The 19855-nt window shown below is 33.9% G+C and overlaps 1 protein-coding gene across 3 annotated transcripts in view; it reads right to left on the reverse strand.

Moving 5' to 3' along the window:
- Positions 1-19855, reverse strand: part of parp8 (poly (ADP-ribose) polymerase family, member 8) — a 66102-nt gene that overhangs the window by 9558 nt on the left and 36689 nt on the right. For 2 of the 3 annotated variants that reach the window (XR_012406057.1, NM_001077175.1), the window contains 10 exon segments: positions 14696-14762; positions 14487-14615; positions 10474-11056; positions 9008-9061; positions 8374-8469; positions 5356-5448; positions 4924-5049; positions 4761-4826; positions 2989-3056; positions 2184-2232 (listed from right to left, as the gene is read on the reverse strand). Coding sequence is in view for 1 of the 3 variants with exons in the window: in NM_001077175.1 (NP_001070643.1) it covers positions 2184-2232; positions 2989-3056; positions 4761-4826; positions 4924-5049; positions 5356-5448; positions 8374-8469; positions 9008-9061; positions 10474-11056; positions 14487-14615; positions 14696-14762 (1331 nt within the window). In the remaining 2 variants the exon portion in view is untranslated. 3 annotated transcript variants of the gene reach the window in all.

Below are 19855 nucleotides of genomic sequence, written 5' to 3' on the forward strand. Positions count from 1 at the left end.
TTTATATAAAATTAACTTTAATGTGTGATAGGAATAAAACGTGATCATAAACGAATGATTTCTCCACTCAAATGTATGGCGGCTTGGACCCGGAAACAGTATACATACGTCACAAACACGTCACCACTTAACAAGCGGATTCTTTACGAGAAGTGCCATGGGATTTTATTGACACTCTCACAGAGAGTCAGGACCTCAGTTTAACATCTCATCCGAAAGATGGCGCCCATTGACAGTATGGTGTCCCCTTCATTAGGCAATAGGACTCACACAGACCACAGGTTGAGCGCCCCCTGCTAGCCTCTCTAACACCACTTCCAACAGCAACCCAGTTTTCTCATGTGTTCTCCCATTAGCTACTGACCAGGTGCATCCCATCTTAGCTTCAGTCAGTAACCGGTCTTAATTATAGATATTTTTTTAAAATCTAAAATAAACATTATAGATATTTCTAATAAAACTGTAAGCAATGAACTGTAGATAACATATACTTTTAAAGCTATTTTTAGCAACAATAATCCTGGAAAGTCCTGACAATCAGTTACCATGGAAACAGAAACAGCCACGCACAGTCTCTCCTCCAGCGCCCTTGCACCTCACAAAAGTGTGCCTACTCTGTTTCATTATTCTAGCACAGTTTTCATAACTGGTAGACTATAAATTCGGTATTTCGACACAACCATAAAAATATAATTGATGCAGTATCTCAAACCTATAACCTGCAGAATAAAAAAATAATAATAATCAACCCACTGCAAGTGTTAACCTGATCTACAAGATTGGCAACCCTGGCATTAGCATAAAAATCTTCTGATCTTTTAAAGACATTTACAAAAGAAGGCTTCAATTTAAGCAGACAGTAATAAATGAGACTAACTGCACTTATTATAGGACATTTGATTAAATTAATTATATAATTAATCAGATATTTAATTCTTGTTGCACAGGAAGCATGTACTGACATTATTACATACATCAGACCACTTTTGACTTTTTTTTTTTACCAAAAAAAAATGTAAAACTTATTTATTTATTTATTTTCTTTCTAAACAGATTGAAATTTGCTTCTGAACTTCTGTAGTTAAAAAACAAAAGAATTAGGGGAGCATATAAACTGGATTATAAACGGTTACTTAAAAGGCACCTATGATGAAAAACTAATTTTGTGAGCTATTTAGACAGAACTGTGTGTAGGTATAGTGTGTCCACTGTTAAATTGGAGGGATTTAAACATAAGTCTATTTTTTAAAAAACATTTGGGGATTCAAATCCCTCCCATTTTAAGGCCAATCACAACGTGACGTAGGAGTGTGGTTTTCCCTGTCCACCGAATTGATTGACAGGTGCCATGTCTGCATAACAACAGGTATACATATGCCAACAAACATTTTTTTACACAGAAACTAGGATTAAACATATGTTACAATTGTCTGTGATCAGCTGCTCCTTAATAATTAGTTATTGTCAATTAATCATCATGTAATTCTTAACCGGTATAATCACCACGGCCGCATGATGCCAGTAAACACGCATATGTGCTTGTGTGTGTGCAAACTGCATTTGTGTGGAACTCATCATTTCAGAAAGGCTTAAATAGACTCCACCACAAATACATCAAATAAACTTACTTGGTATTTTACTTGGTAAAAGGGTTAAAATAGGTGCCCTTTAAATGCTGTGATGTTGTAATGCACACTTATTTCCCTTTGTGTAGTTTCTGAAGCATCATCTTCAAAGTCCACTTGAAATCCAAACTTGCAATGTTTATTTTGCTAGCTCCTATTGTTATTCTTAAGGTGAATAATTAACCGGTTCAAGTTAATCCACTGAAAAAAATGGTTTGTTTTGCTAATCTTCAATGAAAGTCTGAGAATTTGCATCTGCGTTTAGAGTGGTGGTCCTTCAACCCAAGAGCTTCCATAGCAACTCTATATTAATACCCTCTTTTATTGTTGGTTTGCACTTTAGGAAATGATGCACAAAAGAAAGCACAGCCACTTATTCAATACTTAGTTTCAGTTGGAAGCACATCAACACTAAAATAAAAACCTTAGCAACTTCCGGTTGACATGGACTTTTTTCATCCACTTGCACAAACCAGGAGGGGCATGAGGGTCAGTAAATGATGGGTAGATTTGTGGTTGAGTATCCCTTTAATAATAGAAATAAAATATCAGACTTACTCTAGTAACTGTGAGCTTCACTATGTGTGATCTGTTGCTAGATATCACCCTGCAAAGAAAATCCATTTGTAAGTGATTCTGTGACACATTCACAAGTAAAATTGAATTCATTCAATGTACAGTTGAAGTCAAAATTATTAGTCCCCGTCTGATTTTTTTTACATTTTTTTTTAATATTTCCCAAATGATGTTTAACAGAGCAAGGAATTTTTCACAGTATGTCTGATAATTTTTTTCTTCTGAAAAAAGTCTTATTTGTTTTATTTCAGCTAGAATAAAAGCTGTTTTTAATAAAATTAAAAAAAAACTGAGATCAAAATTATTAGCACCTTTAAGCTTTATTTTTCTATAGTCTACAGATCAAACCATTATCATACAATAACTTGCCTAATTACCCAAACCTGCTTCGTTAACCTAATTAACCTAGTTAAGCCTTTAAATTTCACTTTAAGCTGTATAGAAGTGTCAAAAAATATCTAGTCAAATATTATTTACTGTCATCATGGCAAAGATAAAATAAATAAGTTATTAGAAATGAGTTATTTAAACTATTATATTTAGAAGTGTGTTGAAAAAAAATCAAACCGGGGGGGGCTAGTAATTCTGACTTCAACTATACAGGTACATACATACATATTTGAGTAATTGTACATGACATGATGACATTGATTGTCCTAGATACTACAATGATACCTGCTCTCTGTAACCATGTAAATAAAACTATCAGAGCGGACCATCACATTTAGAACATCATTCAAATGCAGAAGTAAAAGAGAAAAGCATTAAAAGTGTCATTCTATCATACCACTGCAGTAGTGGGTGAGCCAAAGGATCATGCCTGTCCATTTGTTTCTTGATCTCCAGGTATGGAGCCTATGCAGGAGAAATGATCAACGCATTACTCTCGCAAATATACAACAAAGCACTGGCTAACTTGTATGCATACTATAAAACACTATAGTCAGTGCTCGATTTAAGGGGGGGTTGGGTTTGTGGTGGCATACCCCTTTGGGAAAAAATTACAAAAAGCATCCCCTTGGTAAAACCACCATCGCCTTTAGACTAACAACAGTGTGTGTAATGTAAAACTTATCATGCAAATTAAATATTTAAATTCTCTATTTTGTGGTAATTTATGATTTTATAATTTATAAACAACAATAACTGACCAATCATAACTCAGTACTGTAATAAGGCGTCATGCACAAGCATAATACAGTTTATTGCGTCATTTCGCACGATTTTCAAAATGTCAAAGAGAGCAGTTCATGCAACTTTTTGCATTGATGTTTAGTTGTTTAATATTACATATGTATGTTATACTTGCCATGCATAACTGCATTTTCACTGTAAAACACAGTTAACAAAACTAACCTTTACTTTATCAACCCAAGTTTTGCCAATAATATCGAAGTTACAGCAGATTCTAGGTTCCCTGTTGCTAAAACAAACCTTTATTATTATCTCTAAAATCAGAGCACAAATGATGTGATGCATTTTTAGAATCACTGTTGTCCAAATGTTGCGCCGTTTTCTCGAAAATGCTTCCAAACAGCTCAGCCATTGTACAGCTCCATACCAAGTTTTGTTTATGAATGAATCTTGAGCTTTGATATGATACAATGAATCAGTCGTCCATTCGGAAAGACATTTGTAAATTAATTATCTGTTTAAACAACTTTTTAATGAATCATTCAGTGACAAGACGGAGACTTGTCTCCATCTACTGGGGGTTTTAGTTTCAAATCGTATAATATTTTTATTGTTAATTTCATTGCACTCATGCCACCTCCTACGGCTTGTTAGACAGTCAATTTATAAATAAACAGTGAATTTATCTAAAAGCTAACTTTGTTTTTTTTTTTCTTTGCCATCTTGTTGTGTCAAGAAGAATTCTATGGATTTAATCTGATTGTAGGATAATCATCCTGATATTATTTCAGTTCATTTATTAAAAAGCTCAAGTAGTTGAGCCACATAAGGTAAAAAATTGTTGTAAATAAAAAGGTACATTTATATTTAGTCAATCAAACAGTTGCTTGTGGTCAAAGACTGACATTGTCCATTAATTATTGTCCCTTTTAATTTCATGATATTCTTGAAAATGACATGCTTAAGATTGTTAATGGTTGGTGGTTATTAAAAAAAGCATTTTCTCACATTAAAAATGTATTTAGACCTATTTTGTTATCATTGTTTGTTATCATTGTGTGTGTGTGTGTGTGTGTGTGTGTGTGTGTGTGTGTGTGTGTGTGTGTGTGTGTGTGTGTGTGTGTGTGTGTGTGTGTGTAGCTACTGGACACCACCCAACCCCACCCCCCGTACCATCCACCTTGAATTTTTTTTTACAATTAGACCACTGACCATAGTATACGGTTATAATTTAAACAAGGACTTGTTGATTTATATGTTTAATCAAATGTTATTTGAACATATATTTTTTAAATCTACTACTTATAAGATATTACACATACTATAATGTATATTTTAATCCCACTAAAATTTATCAATATTAAAAGATTGAAAGCACTGAAACAATGTATCAAAAGGTTGCTACTGCAATAAACTAGTTGATACCTGGGTCATTTCTCTGATAGATGTGATGCTGTCAAGTGCTCTCATCACCCGGTCATAGTCCTTTTTCTGAAGAAGAACCCAAACAATCAGTGTAACATTCTTCCTTAATGGCAGCATTAAACGTTAGACAGGTTGAATGGAATGCTCTTAGAGTTTTGAGTACCCTGGGGTTGAAGGCAAGTGCTTGTGAGTCATTGGGATCCACCACAGAGGGATATGGCTCAAAAATGACAACTTTCCTCGGAGACTCCAGCGCAGATCGGCACATGGAGACTAGTAGATCTACTACCTGTGCATACAAATAGGGTTTGTTAAGGCATTTGGTTATTCTGTAGACCAGGGTTCTCAAACTGCCGTCCCGTGGGCCATTTGTTAAACTTTTGGTTAAGCCACAATTGATTGGGACAGGATAAATATTATGTCTATTATTATGTTGTAGCACTTTCATATCAATTTAAAAAACTACAATATGTACAATAAGAAACAAAAAGAAGGAGATTTGACTACATATACTCTGGTAAAGAATGTCTGAGTGCATCCATTACATCAGTTTTCCACTTTTTTGTTGTGCTTGAATTTGTGTGTTTATTTATACCTGAGCACCAGTGGCAATCTCATCAGCAGCCTCATTCATGACCCCTAGCGTTTGGAAGGCGAAAACACACAGTTCTCTCTCACACACTGTGGGCTGCAGGACACATATAAACAAGCTCATTAGAGCAGAAATTGTCATCAATCATTCAATCAAAAACAGAAATTTATCACTTTTATTAAACAAATGTTTGAAATAGAACAACATGGAACAATAATATGAAAAATAATAAGAACAAATATTTTGGCTTATGAAAAGATAATGTACAGTATAAAGATAATTTCTTGCTTTCTCAAATTTCTTAGATTTTTTTATTATTAAACTAAAACATGCAATGTAATATCTGAGAAAACAGAAATAGTCTCCCTTTTATTTTGACTAATTAATTTGACTGAAATATTGTATGTTAAGATTTTAAATTTAATAAGTAACCTGCACATAACTTGCATATTTATCAAAATGCCTCCTGCAGATATTTTTCTACAAATATTTAAAAGTAATTTTTAAGTAGCCATATAATGTAGCTAATAACAAATTGAACATTCAAACGCTTTACATTGCAAGATAAAACCTCCCCCATTTCCCTCTTATTTGTGTAAGTTGTTGTGTTTCAGATCTGGATTTTGGCAGATAATAGTCAATGGCTTATATAGGTTGCTAATATTTTTACAACATACACACACAGCAAAATAAATCTGGAGATAACAAAAGAAAGTCTGCTGAAAAAAAAAGGAAATGCTGAGACTGTTCTGGATGACTTCAAACTTGGACAGGCTACGTTTACAAGACAATGATGTAGTCAAAAAGTATGCCAGACCAGTATTTGGTGCTGTTATTAAACAGAAGTGATGGTGTGTATGTAGAGTTTCAGGTGTTTACATGGACACGACAACATCAGCATTTTTGTAACCTGTTTTCAGATTTACATTATTTTTTCAGTCCCAAAAGCTAGGTTGTCATGAACTGGCAAACTGCAAAATTTTTCCTATTTTGCCTGAAAACGTTATGTAAATTTCCCTTAATAAAGATTGTATGAAAAATATAACAGTTTTAGCAGCTCACTGTTTTACAGCTACAGCAAGACAAACATTTATATCCAAATGTTCCTTTCCCAAGAAGAAAACCTAAACAATGATTTTAAAATATGAACTGTTTAATTAACTCAGTTCAATTTACTGAATATAATTTGTTTGTGTACCTGGAAAACAACTACATACATGGGTTTTTACTCTAGTAAATTACTCTTTGATTTGTTCAATAAAAGTCTATGTCAAGCTTGTGTGGACAAACATTTATATTGTGCATTATTTTCATGTTTAAAAGTGTAAGTGACCAAATTAACTGGCTCGATCTATGAAAAGGGTGTCAAACTCAGTTCTTGAACACCTCTTTTTAAAGGATTAGCCAAACAAATATTACCAATCCTAAATTTTTGAATGCTAGAGTAATACTTATTCTATTTAGAACACTCTGGTATCTTTACTGGCTCATTTAAGAGCATTCAAGACTTATATCAATTAGGGCTGGACGATATGGCAAAAATTTATATCACGATATATTTCTTAATTTCCGTAGATACGATAAAATTCCAATATCGATATGGACAATATTAAAAAGCCAGGAAAGAACTGCCTAAAAAGTCTATAATACCTACAGACTCTTACAACTTAAAAAAAATAAAATAAAAACAGCACAAAAAATATGTTCACTTTTTATTTGTATTTAGCCTTTACAAGAAATGTGAAATAAACGATTAAATAAATAAAACTCTTAGACCCAGCTTATAGAGACAGTTCGTACGTTTTTTTTGTAAATGCTAAATATTTAGCAATCAAAATAATTCCAAAATCTGACAATTATGACACTGTATGTAAAAACATAGAAAAAGAATAATAATTATAATAATAAAAAAATCAAAAAGAGTATAGGCTACATTAAATTTTGCAATAGAAAACAGTTGTTTAAGTATATTCATAGTTCTGGCTGCTCTTCATCTTGAACGTCCTTTAAGGGTTCTACCTTTCTATTTATATTTGTGTGTGTTATTACCCAATTAAATTAAAAAGGTTTAACATAAAACAGTTCTTATATATTTTATACAGTCTATTTATATAGACTAATATTTTATATTATTTTATAAAACACATTTTTATTATTTAAATGATGTAATACCTATATTAATAAAAAAAAATTCTATTTTAAAATATGTTTGTGAATTTTATTTTGTAAGTTTGCACGAGTGCCATATGCCAGCATGCAGCGTGTTTATGTGTATGTGAGTGTTAATGTGGGTGTTTATGCAAGGATTGAGTTTATATCTAACTGCAAATGCGGGTGTATGCATGCATCAAGTTTATATGTATATCCGCAAGTTTCATAAATGTTTTGAACATTAAAAAAAAATTGTATAGGTGTATATGCGAGTAATTTCAAGGTGTATATGCACGTGTTATGTATGTGTTGATGAGCGAAGGTTGATTTGAATCCTACACGGCGCCTCATAGCCATCTGTGTCTGCTTCATTGCCTTCTCGACACCTTCTCTTGACTGGTTTGAAGCTACAGAGCACGAAAACTATAAGTTTTTCGAAACTTAAAGATGAACCACTTCCACACCACAACATTAGTTTTTCCTCTCTTATAAACTATTCCATCTGCATTCTTACTTGTGAAAGCTTGTTCATTCGCGACGGAGCTTAACCAACTGCTGAGCATCTTTCTGATAGCTGAGCACTGACGTCATACAGTGATAAGTGATGATGTATAAGATTTTAATATATATATATACAATATATATATATATATATATATATATATATATATATATATATATATATATATATATATATATATATATATATATATATATATATGCAAATTGTATCGAAATACCGGAAATGGGTTTAAAATCATATCACCGTTATTGAAAAAAAAATCTATTGCGATATATATATTGATATTGAATTATTGTCCAGCCCTAATATCAACCCAGTACTTCTGCTGGCAAAACAAACAGACTCACTCTGAGCATTGGTCCATTTTGGAACACATGAGGTTCATCACAGACCACACAGAACTCATTCAGCACAGGGATACGCTGCTCTGCATACTCCATAGTCTGCAAATACACATCATACTGTATCATTATCAATACATACAGTGTATAAGTAACATCCATTCAGTAACACTTGTACCCTCAGAGAGACAGAAAAACTCCATCAAACCCCTAATAGAAATTCAGAAGAATTCTATTAAAATTAAAACATTTTCCATTCCATTTGGGATTGACTGGGAGTAATAACAGATGACTTTTTCTTAAAGGTTTGTTACACATTCTGTGTTAGTCACAAGAATACTAATGACTGGAGAATGTCAATCTATTGCCTTCAAGCTTAGTTTATTTCAGAGACAGGATTTTGCAAGTAAAAACTCAGACCCCAAATACTGTTTGATTAATAAAATAAAGCAAAAGGGGACATGCAGATACACCGTAAAAAAATCTGTTACTTTACTTCAAAAAAGGGAGTAAACCTGTTGCCTTAAATGCAAAATGCACATAGTTTGTTTACTTAATGATTATAACCCAACAAGTTTGCTTTCTTTTTTAAAGTCAATTAATCACTGTTGTACAGTGTACTTTATATTTTTAATTTTACCTGAACAAGGAAGCCTCTGTCTCTTACTGGAATGGATTTGGCTCCGACATTTGGCTACACAACACAACAACAAGAAAAAATGTTGTTAGCAAAGTACACAAAGCTGTTTTCAATGCCTCAGGACATTTGTGGGACGCTATTACAGCACCTTGCTGCAAACTGTTTTATTAATTAATCTCCAGTCAACCTATTAAATTCTCTCATCTCTGCCCAGTCAAAGTAATCAACAGTACAATTGTTAAACCTTGTTTTTGCTGTTAAATACTGCTGTTATACCAAACCAAACCACCAATCAAATGAGGTCAGAGGTCAGTCCTAACTTATTACATAAGCTCTAGTGTAGAGGCTACGCCTAATACTGAAAGCCCCTGAGGGGTTGTTGGATGAGCAACTTTAGTCTTTATGAAAATCAACAGACTTTATGTCTTTTACATCAGTGTTTATATTTATTGTTTGCTCACAACAATAAACTGAAATAATCCAAAGTGTTTGTACAAAACATTCAATTAGATCTATTCTCATGTCAAACGCAGCCACCTGCTGTATTGTAGCTTAAACAGCAATAAAACAACAACAACACTAATCACAGAGGTATCTTCAGTCAAGCAACAGCTGTTACCTGAACATTCATTCCCACCTACATTTATACCAATATTCAATATTTCAAAATACAGTGATAATGAATATTTACAATATTGATACCGTGGGCACGTCAAAATACTGTGAATTTTTAATGATTAATTTTTACATGTTAATCTGACCTACTACATGCTGAAATATTGATTGAAATTTCTGTCTTATAAATATTGGGCTATTGTATACAATAAGACTTCAAAAAACATTAGTTTATTAAACTAAACTTATGTTAAAATCTACAAAAGCTTTAATTAAACTCAAGTGATGTCATTTTTTTTTTATTATTGCCTAATAACACGTTAGAATCACAGTCCTTATCTGATTACGTCATATTTTTTTATTAAATAAAGTTAACTAATAAAATTTTGTTGTATTTTTTTTACTAACATAGTTACTGTAATAAATCGGCTTTTTCTCACTGTTTATTTTAATCTATTAGCTAATATTTACCAATGAGACTTTTGTTTAAAGTCTTACTTCTTGTATTTTATATACTTTATATATATATACTACAATTTAATTAGGTTCAAACACTTATGATTACTCTGAACATGTTTCTACAGTAAATAAATACACTACTTTTTTTGTTATTCTACCTGTTAAAGTAACCTTTTTTGCAGTTTAGGTTAATACCAAATTATCTGCAATAATACTGTATACCATGACAAAAGTGTCATCAATTAAATTGCAAAAAAGGAAATTTGAATATCATCACAAGTCTATTCCCACCTATATTGATGTGAGTCCCACACAGTGCTTAGTGTACAAATAAAAACTCACAGGGATGACCAAACGGCCCCTAGATCTCGTGCATTCCTAAGTGTCCTTACCTGAGGTGTGGAAGAGAGTGATGGGGCCAGGATACCGATTAGCCCTGAGGTAAGGGAGAGGCGTCTGCTCTCGGTGACAGGCTCTTTAAAGATGTCGCTCTTGCCTATCTTGGTGTTGCTGGAGTAGGACCTGCTGAGCAGACGGTGGTGGTGCTTCAGGCCATCCAGCTCTTCAGTCCGCACGCTACCAGAGCAGGAGCGGCCCAGGAGCCGGTGGGGCTTCAAAGCACCACCATCGCTACTGCCAGCAGCGTGCTCACAGCGAGGCTCTGCTGCACTCGACCGCGGCGACAGCTTGTGAGGCCGCAGCGGCGGGCAGTCCTCCGGCTTCACAGCAGTCGAGCAGGGCCTCGGCAACAGCCGGTGGGGCTGTTTAAGGGGCTGATGTTGCTCTATGCGTGGGTCACTGGAGATCGAGTGGCCTAAAAGCTTGTGCGGCTTGCCGACACAGCCGTCCATTTCTGGCTTCACCGTGCTGGAGCACGTTCGCCGCAACAGACGGTGGGATTTTGACACACCATCCTGCTCGGGTTTGAGCTTCTTTTTGCTCTTTACACAGCCAGGAGGAGGGTAGCTGGGGGATCTGAGTTTGCACAAGAAGAAAAACACATTAATCAAACAGCGTGAGCTAAGGAGCACAGAAAGACATTGTGCAATTATGCTTGTGCAAATCCTGCACATTTTAGAATGCTTCATTGGCTGATTTACACCATTTCATTTTTCATGTTGAGGTCTACACAGTGCACAGTGGGAATGTGCATTTCTTGCGCTAATGAACTACAGCAGGTCATGCTTAAGTTAATAAGATACAAAGCATTACGCTCTGTTGACAAATTGCATGAGCATTTTTTCTGCATTATCTTGATTCATTTTAGTATAATTTTATTATTCATACAAATATATATATATATATATATATATATATATATATATATATATATATATATATATATATATATATATATATATATAATATATAGTATGAATACTTTATACTGAGTATTGAAAATGCCATGCTTTTTCCTTAAGGAGCTGTTTACAGATTTTGGTAAAAAACCCAAACAATACAAACATAAAAATAAAACAAAACAATACAAATCTGTAAAATTAGTTATGTGTAATAATAACAGAATGACATAAGGAGAAGTACTGAACTACTAAAACATATTTAATACTTTATATAAAAGACTTTTTTTGCTGATGGCAGCTTAAGAACATCTTTCATATGGAAAAGTCACATGAATTTCGCAAGTGTGATTTTCTTTTCACAGTGTAAAAAATCTTGATGATTCCATCGGTCTCGTCTATCAAATCTGATCTTTAATTTGTATTTTATATTAGTTTCAAGTCAGATAATTAGCTAGGCCATTCTACAGCTTGATTTTCTTTCTTTGAAACATTTGAGAGTTTCCTTGGCTGTGTTTTGAATCATTGTCTTGCTGAAATGTCCACCCTGGTTTTTATCTTCATCATCCTGATAATGTAGATGTTGGACAAAGCAGCTAATATCAATTTACAATGACAAATAACAGAGGCTTGCTGAATAACTACTGAGAGATTTCAGCTACTGTCTGGGCTATCACTGCCTCTTTTTGAGAAAAATGGTGGTGTGTTCAATACTTTACATATAAACTGTATCTAGATGAAATTTGGGAAATGACTTCATGTGGCCTTATGTGGACATAACAAAGGATGATGTACAGTGTGATTCAAGTCCAACATGACTTTAATAGAATTTTTTTAAAGATTTTTTTTTATTACAGAAAAATTTATAGACTTCACAGGTTTATACAGAAGTGGCTGCTTATAATAAACCCATTACCAGGGCCAGATTCAGAATTTTGTACAAAATCTGCGGATTTATGCAGAATGATTTTGGGAGTATACTTTTAGTAACTAAAAACTTTAAAGGTGAAAAGAAAATTAATTACATTTTAATTATTCTTTAAGGCTTACAATGCAATTCCAATTAGATCCAATTTTTGGTTAAACAAATACGGTAGTGTAGTATATAAGAGTTTGGGATCAGTAAGATTTTTAATTGGTTAAAAATAAGCTTCTCCTTATTTTTTATTTAATCAAAAATTAAATTTTTTGATTTTATTTATTTAATCAAAAATACAGTACAAATTAGTAAAATTGTGTAATTTTATTGCACTATGAAATTAAGTAGTTTAAAACTTAATTTAATAATATATTCCAGTGATTTTAAAGATGAATTTTCAGCTTCATTACTTTAGTCTTCAGAGTCACATGATCCTTCAGAAAAATTACTTTAATATTATTATTATGATTATTACTATTATTATTATTATTATTATTATTAATTTTATTAATGGTAAAAGTAATAAAAGCAGGAATGACTGGAGTCATTTCATTTGAAACTACATACATTGAGAGGGCAGTCATTTAAAATTTTAATACATATTTAACCTTTTTTTTTTTTTTACATTTAATGAATGCCCCCTTGATGAATAGAATAATATTCTTAAAAAAATGTATGAAATAAAAATGTACCCCAAACTTTTGACCGGTAGTAAATATCTACTACAAACTGTATTGTACTGAATTCATCTAAACATTTACATATATAACTAATTAAACATTTACATACTCTAAAACTTAGCAGATACAGCAAGTGTAGATTAGAAAGTCTAGTGTAGTCTAGAATGTTATGACTAAAAACTGCCAAAAGTGTGACTTAATCTTTAAAATACTCATTACATGGCTTTTTGAAAAGCTTGATTCTGACTGGTCAACCACAACATTCCACTGTATTGCATGGTTATATGCATGGTTATTCCCAAATATCAACCCATTAAACTAACAGAACAAGCACATCTGGGTACGACAGATCAGCTTTACTTCGAATTATTATATATATATATATATATATATATATATATATATATATATATATATATATATATATATATATATATATATATATATATATATATATAATAGATTTCTTAGGACTGTTTGGTGGCGTCTTACTACTGAATGAAGATAATAATAGGTAGATAAGTTTGTTTTTCCTTCTTCAAGCTTTAAATTTATTTAAAGAGTTGGTCAGCTATTGTAATGTAGTTGTTTACTTTTGTGGCAGGGAGCTGTGTAATACAGTTGAAGTCATAATTATTAGCCCCCCTGTTTATTTTTCCCCCAATTTCTGTTCAACGGAGGGAAGATAACTCATTTTTAAAAACTAAATTATTTTATCTTTGCCAAGATGACAGTAAATAATATTTGACAAGATATTTTCAAGACACTTCTATACTGCTTAAAGTGACATTTAAAGGCTAAACTAGGTTAATGAGGTTAACTAGGAAGGTTAGAGTAATTAGGCAAGTTATTGTATAATAATGGTTTGTTCTGTATCAAAAATTGTTAATAGCTAAAAATTTTGACCTTTAAATAGTTTTTAAAAAATTTAAAACTGCTTTTATTCTAGCCGAAATAAAACAAATAAGACTTTCTCCAGAAGAAAAAATATTATCAGACATACTGTGAACATTTCCTTGCTCTGTTAAACATCATTTAGGAAATATTTAAAAATAAATAAATAAATCAAATGGGGGCTAACAATTCTGACTTCAACTTTAAGTAGGATCATGTACATCCAGTTTAGGGATGGGCAAACTTAATCCTCAAGGGCCAGTGTCCTGTAGAGTTTCTACTAGAAAGCTACTGGCAGAACACCAGCCCTCCAGAATTAAGTTTGACCATCCTTGATCTAGTCGTTTGTTTTCACAGAATAAAGCCCTTCAGTCTTCACATTGAGCTTCTAATAAACCTGTCTGGCTTTATTCTGTGACTTACAACTAGCTAGATGTACATTATCCTATACTTACTCAAGCCCAGTTCAACCCAGTGCTTGTCATCTTAAACTGAATCAAGGGTTATATCAACTCTAAACAAGCTTTTTTACGCTCGTATATAAAGGGCTTAAAAGGGGGATGTTGTATACATTATTTGTCTAAAATTGGTGTGGTGGAAATATATTTTTTTACCTGCGTAATGTTGAAAAAATATGCAGGGGAGACTTGACTTTCTTCTCTGTTTGCTTTTTGCTGTGCGGGCTGATGAGTTTATCTTTGCTCTGACACTTCCACTGCTGTGTGACAAAGGTTTGCATTATCCTGCCAAGAGATAACACGCTCATGAATGACACCCGAAAAGCCTGTATAACACTAGAAAACATTTCCCTGTAGTGTCTTACTTTTTCAACTGATGTCCGAGTCCAAATCTGTCCTTTGTAGACACTTGAAACACATCAACAGTGGGAACTGAAAAGAGGACACGAAATTATCCATGAGAGAAAAGTATTGCAAAACACAGTTCCACATAAAGTAGCTATAGACATTTGATTTAGACATCAACACATTTCAGGGGTTTTCAAAACACAGGAACAGAAGGTCAATTTGAAATGAGCCACTTATGATGAGCAATTTCTTGGCAGGAGAACAAGAGCAGACATTATGGCCATGTCTATAAGTGACTTCTCCCTCTCTCCCTTGTAATCTGAACTGAAGAGGCCATGTTCTTGAGGAAAGTAATTTTGAGCAAATCTACAATCAACAGAGAGAGCTCAGTGCAAGGACACTCAGACTCTCACTGACAAGAACAATACACATTGTATTAATGCAAAAAAATCAGCACCAAGTATGAAAAACAAGGCCAAATTAGTCTAACGATGATGACAGTAAAATTATCTGCATGATTTGCTTAAAAGAGTTGTTAACTTCTACTGTTTGCATTACTGCAGCTGCAGACTCATGAGATTATTCACACCGGAAGTGTTTGTAGAACATGGTCTGTGCAGCAGCCCCAAAACACCAGTCCTGCAAACAAAATTTTAACAAAAGCATTTTTTTTTATGAGTTAATTATTTTTCTGAAATTAATTTAATTTATTCTTGTATATTTCATTCCATTTTTGATTTGAGAGAGTTTATTGAACTTAGTAGTAAAATAATGAATATAATATAACAAATTAAAATATAATATAATATTCATTCATTTATTTTCGGCTTAGTCCCTTTATTAATCCAGGGTCGCCACAGAGGAATGAACCGCCAACTTATCCAGCACGTTTTTAGGCAGCGGATGCCCTTCCAGCTGCAACCCATCCCTGGGAAACAACCATACACATTCAATCACACTCATACACTATGGACAATTTAGCCCACCCAATTCACCTGTACCACATGTCTTTGGACTGTGGGAGAAACCGGAGCACCCGGAGGAAACACACACGAACGCAGGGAGAACATGCAAACTTCACATAGAAACGCCAACTGACCCAGCCGAGGCTCGATCCAGCTTCTTGCTGTGAGGCAACAGCACTACCTACTGCACCACTACGTTGACTATAATATAATATAATATAATATAATATAATATAATATAATATAATATAATATAATATAATATAATATAATATGATATAATATAATATAGGACGGCAAAGTGGTTAGAACTGTTGCCAGTTTCCTCCGGGTGCTCTGGTTTCCCCCACAGCCCAAAGACGTGTGGTATAGGTGAATTGAATAAACTAAATTGGCTGTAGTTTATGGTTGTGTGTGTGTATGTATGCATGTGTGTAAATCTGAGTGTGTATGGGTGTTTCATACGGATGCTAGAATAGTTGGCGGTTCATTCCACTATGGCAACTCTTGATAAATAAGGGACTAAAGGTTGATTTATACTTTCGCCTGGCACCGCGTCGTGAACCTCCGCTGACTGCGCGTGCACCTCATGAAATGGTCAAGGCTTTTATACTTGCTGCGTTCGCCGTTGTGATATTCTTTAAAATGACAGGAGGTGGTCAAACGAAACTGACTTTAAAAATCAGACGAATAAACAGTGAAGTAGAACTTTTCCGGAACTACATCATATCATTAATATCATTCAAGATTTTCAAACTAGGGCGAAGCAGTGGCGCAGTAGGTAGTGCTGTGTCCTCGCAGCAAGAAGGTCGCTGGTTCGAGCCTCGGCTCAGTTGGTGTTTCTGTGTGGAGTTTGCATGTTCTCCCTGCCTTCACGTGGATTTCCTCTGGGTGCTCCGGTTTCCCCCACAGTCCAAATACATGCAAAACAGGTGAATTGGGTAGGCTAAATTGTCCGTAGTGTATGAGTGTGTGTGTGTGAATGTGAGTGTGGATGTTTTCCAGAGATTGTGGCTGGAAGGCCATCCGCTGCATAAAAACTTGCTGGATAAGTTGGCGGTTCATTCCGCTGTGGCGACCCCAGATAAATAAAGGGAGTAAGCCGACGAGAAAAAAAAAGAATTTTTAAACTAACAATTTTAATAGTTTTTATAATCTATTTTAATGATTATAAAGATTTTTAAAACCATTTAAGATTTTTTTTAATCAAACTTTGACGAATCACTTGCTTTTGTTTATATCTCAGACAGTTTTACCTTTTAAAGTTTATTAAAATATTAATGACAAAAGAACATGGGTTGCTCTACAAATATTTTTGTTATGACAAGAATAAAAGCAAAAAAAATACACTTACAAAAAAATACTGATGTATTTTTAGATTTAGCCCACTTCACAATTGACGCATTACTGTCTGGCTAGTTTTTGTCCTCTACATATGCTAAAAAGGCATATGTTAATTATAGTTTTGTAGCTAATAAATTGTTTTAAATTCAAAATTGTAACATATACATCAGTGTAAAACCTATAAATGTTGGAAAAACATATTCTGTAATTGTGTACCTGGGTCTCAACTTTGCCATGGCCTTTTTTGGCTTTAACAAACTTATCCCTCAGGTTTTTTCAAACTTTTTAACAAAAAGTTTTTCCTTTCGCATGGCTTTTGCAATTTCTAGCCAAGAATTATTGGTCATCTGGTTCTCCCTATGGTCAGGCATGGACAGATCATAAAGATATCTGTACAGTCGAACTGCACCTGTTTCAGACAAAATCTCTTCAAAGTGATTCATATTCGACTCAAATCAATGCTGCAAATCATTTGTTCCTCCAGCTGAAATCATGTCATGTGCACCCAAAGTGAACCTCCGCAAACACAGCAATGACGTCACATTCGCCGCGTGTACTCAAGCGAACTAGCAGACGCATCAATTATGAACCAAGCTTAAGCTGGAGGAAAGTGAATGAATGAATAATATAATAAAACTCTATGAATTCCTCCATAGTTTATATGTTCTGTAGTCTACAAATTTTGGATGAACAATTTTCTTTAGACAACGATTCTTGTTAAACACACTAGGCATGCACATACTGTCTATTTTGTGCTTGTTTTGTGCATTCATAGAACCTGTTGTGTGAAATCATATTTGATGTGGCCATCAAAAGTCTGCTGTCCCTTTAATTGAGTGTGAGCAGTGCATCAAAAATAGACTCTGAGCCAAAACCATCACGTCATTGCTGCTCACGCGCTGCTCCTGCTTGATGTGCATGTGCTGCTCCTGCTCCCTGTGTGAATGCACTAATTTGTTAACATGCAGGCCAAAATATATCCACTGCTCACGCTTGTGGTGTGAAACCAGCCGTAGGTGTAAAATACTTCAATTGACTCCATTATTTTTTATGTTGTACTGGATATCACACATTATTAGTTCAGTTATCCAGAATTAAAAAATATATATTTATGTGGGAGAACATACAAATATTTAATCTGCCACAACTAATAGTTTGCGAAATAAAACAGTCAAATCAGTTTTATCAGTCATTAAATCAGTCTATACAAGAAAAAACCTTATTGTATAAAGATGTAAAAGTGTGAAAAGATTATTATTATTTTTTTTAACGGGGCAAAAAAATAAATATGAACAAGGGCAAAAAAAGCTATCAAATCAAACAAAAAGGCTAAATTAACAAAACAAAAATTAAATCTATTATTAAAATTAATATAAATAAAATCTAATATAATCTGATTAATTCTAAAAATTAAACATTATAACCAATCACACATTTCTGTTGAACTTGTGAATGCATTTGCCAATCACTGAAAAATATCATTTGTTCAGTGCAAACACTCAGTGACTTAACTCTGCTTTTAATCTTCTCTCATCATAAACAACAATTTGTCATTCTGTATGTCATGCTACTAAATTAAAATCATGTGAAGTCTTAATTTTCAAATGCGTACAAATAATAAACTAATTAATTAACATTTTAGCATGCCTTTGGTGTGTAGCCAGGATACTTCATAGAACATTTTTTGTATTATTTAACATTAGTAATCCACGTTAACAATAAGCAAGCACTTATGTCACTGTCGGGGTTTTTCATTTAACAGACTGTGGCAATATACAGTACATTAATGCTATGTCACACAAGTTGCACCAAAAAGATAAAAATGCCTTTGAAAAATCATATCTAAGGTGTGAATTTGTTTCAGACTCTGGTGTTATCCCATAATCCTAAATTTGTACTTTTTCTTAAAGGGGACCTACAGTATTATGCAAAACCCACTTTTATAAGTGGTTTAAAGTCCCCATGAAATCAAAACTAACCATATGATTGATTTTGTTAGCTCACATTGCCAGTTTTGTGGTGAACAATTCATCTGTGCATGTCATTTAAAGGGTCACGAAACACCAAAACACATTTTTTGAGCTGTTGACAGTCGTATATGTGTCCCACACTGCTAAAAACACTATTAGGACACCTATATTTCACTAAGTGTAAATTGGTTGTTTTTGCGTTATTTCAAGCAAATTCGTACTTCCTGTTTGAAACGAATTTTTGAAGCTGCGTCACGGTCATGACATAATAGCGTGTATTCCAGCGTTCAGACTGGGCGTCTGTGCCAGAGTGAGTCTTATTACGTCTTACAGTGTGATACATTAATGCATGAGTAAGGCTTGGTTCAAACCAATCAGCGCACTCTATTGTGCAACTTCATTAATATTCATTTGTGTCACCGTGTTTACACCACAAAGACGCCACGTTGTGTTGGCAAAACAAGCGTGAAGTGTTGCTTTTATAGTTTGCTGCCGTTAAGTTTCGTTTTCATTTTCTCTCTGTGAGAGCTTATCTGGATCACGTGTGGATTAACAGTGTACGTGACGCTCGACAACAATAACTTACGTGTATTAGGAGGATTATTGTTTACCTGAGAGCTGTTCTCATCTGCAAACGCTGAAATCTGGATTTGCTTGTAGTATTCTCTCCATAAAGACGCGGCTCTAGTTGCTGGTGATTGTTCTGTCTCTACAGATTTGGTAAGTGAGCGACCAGTGCTCTTTGTTTATTCAGTTAGTTCATATCGAATTAAGTTAACTATAGCACTGAGTGCAGAAATGTTAGCACCGCATTTAGTGACCGGAATAACACACGCGGCTTTCTGACGCTACCTGCTGTGTGCATCTAAGTTTCCGGGAAATGCGGAGGTTTTTTTTT

This window comes from Danio rerio, chromosome 5 (assembly GCF_049306965.1).
Source record: "Danio rerio strain Tuebingen ecotype United States chromosome 5, GRCz12tu, whole genome shotgun sequence".
NCBI lineage: Eukaryota > Metazoa > Chordata > Actinopteri > Cypriniformes > Danionidae > Danio > Danio rerio.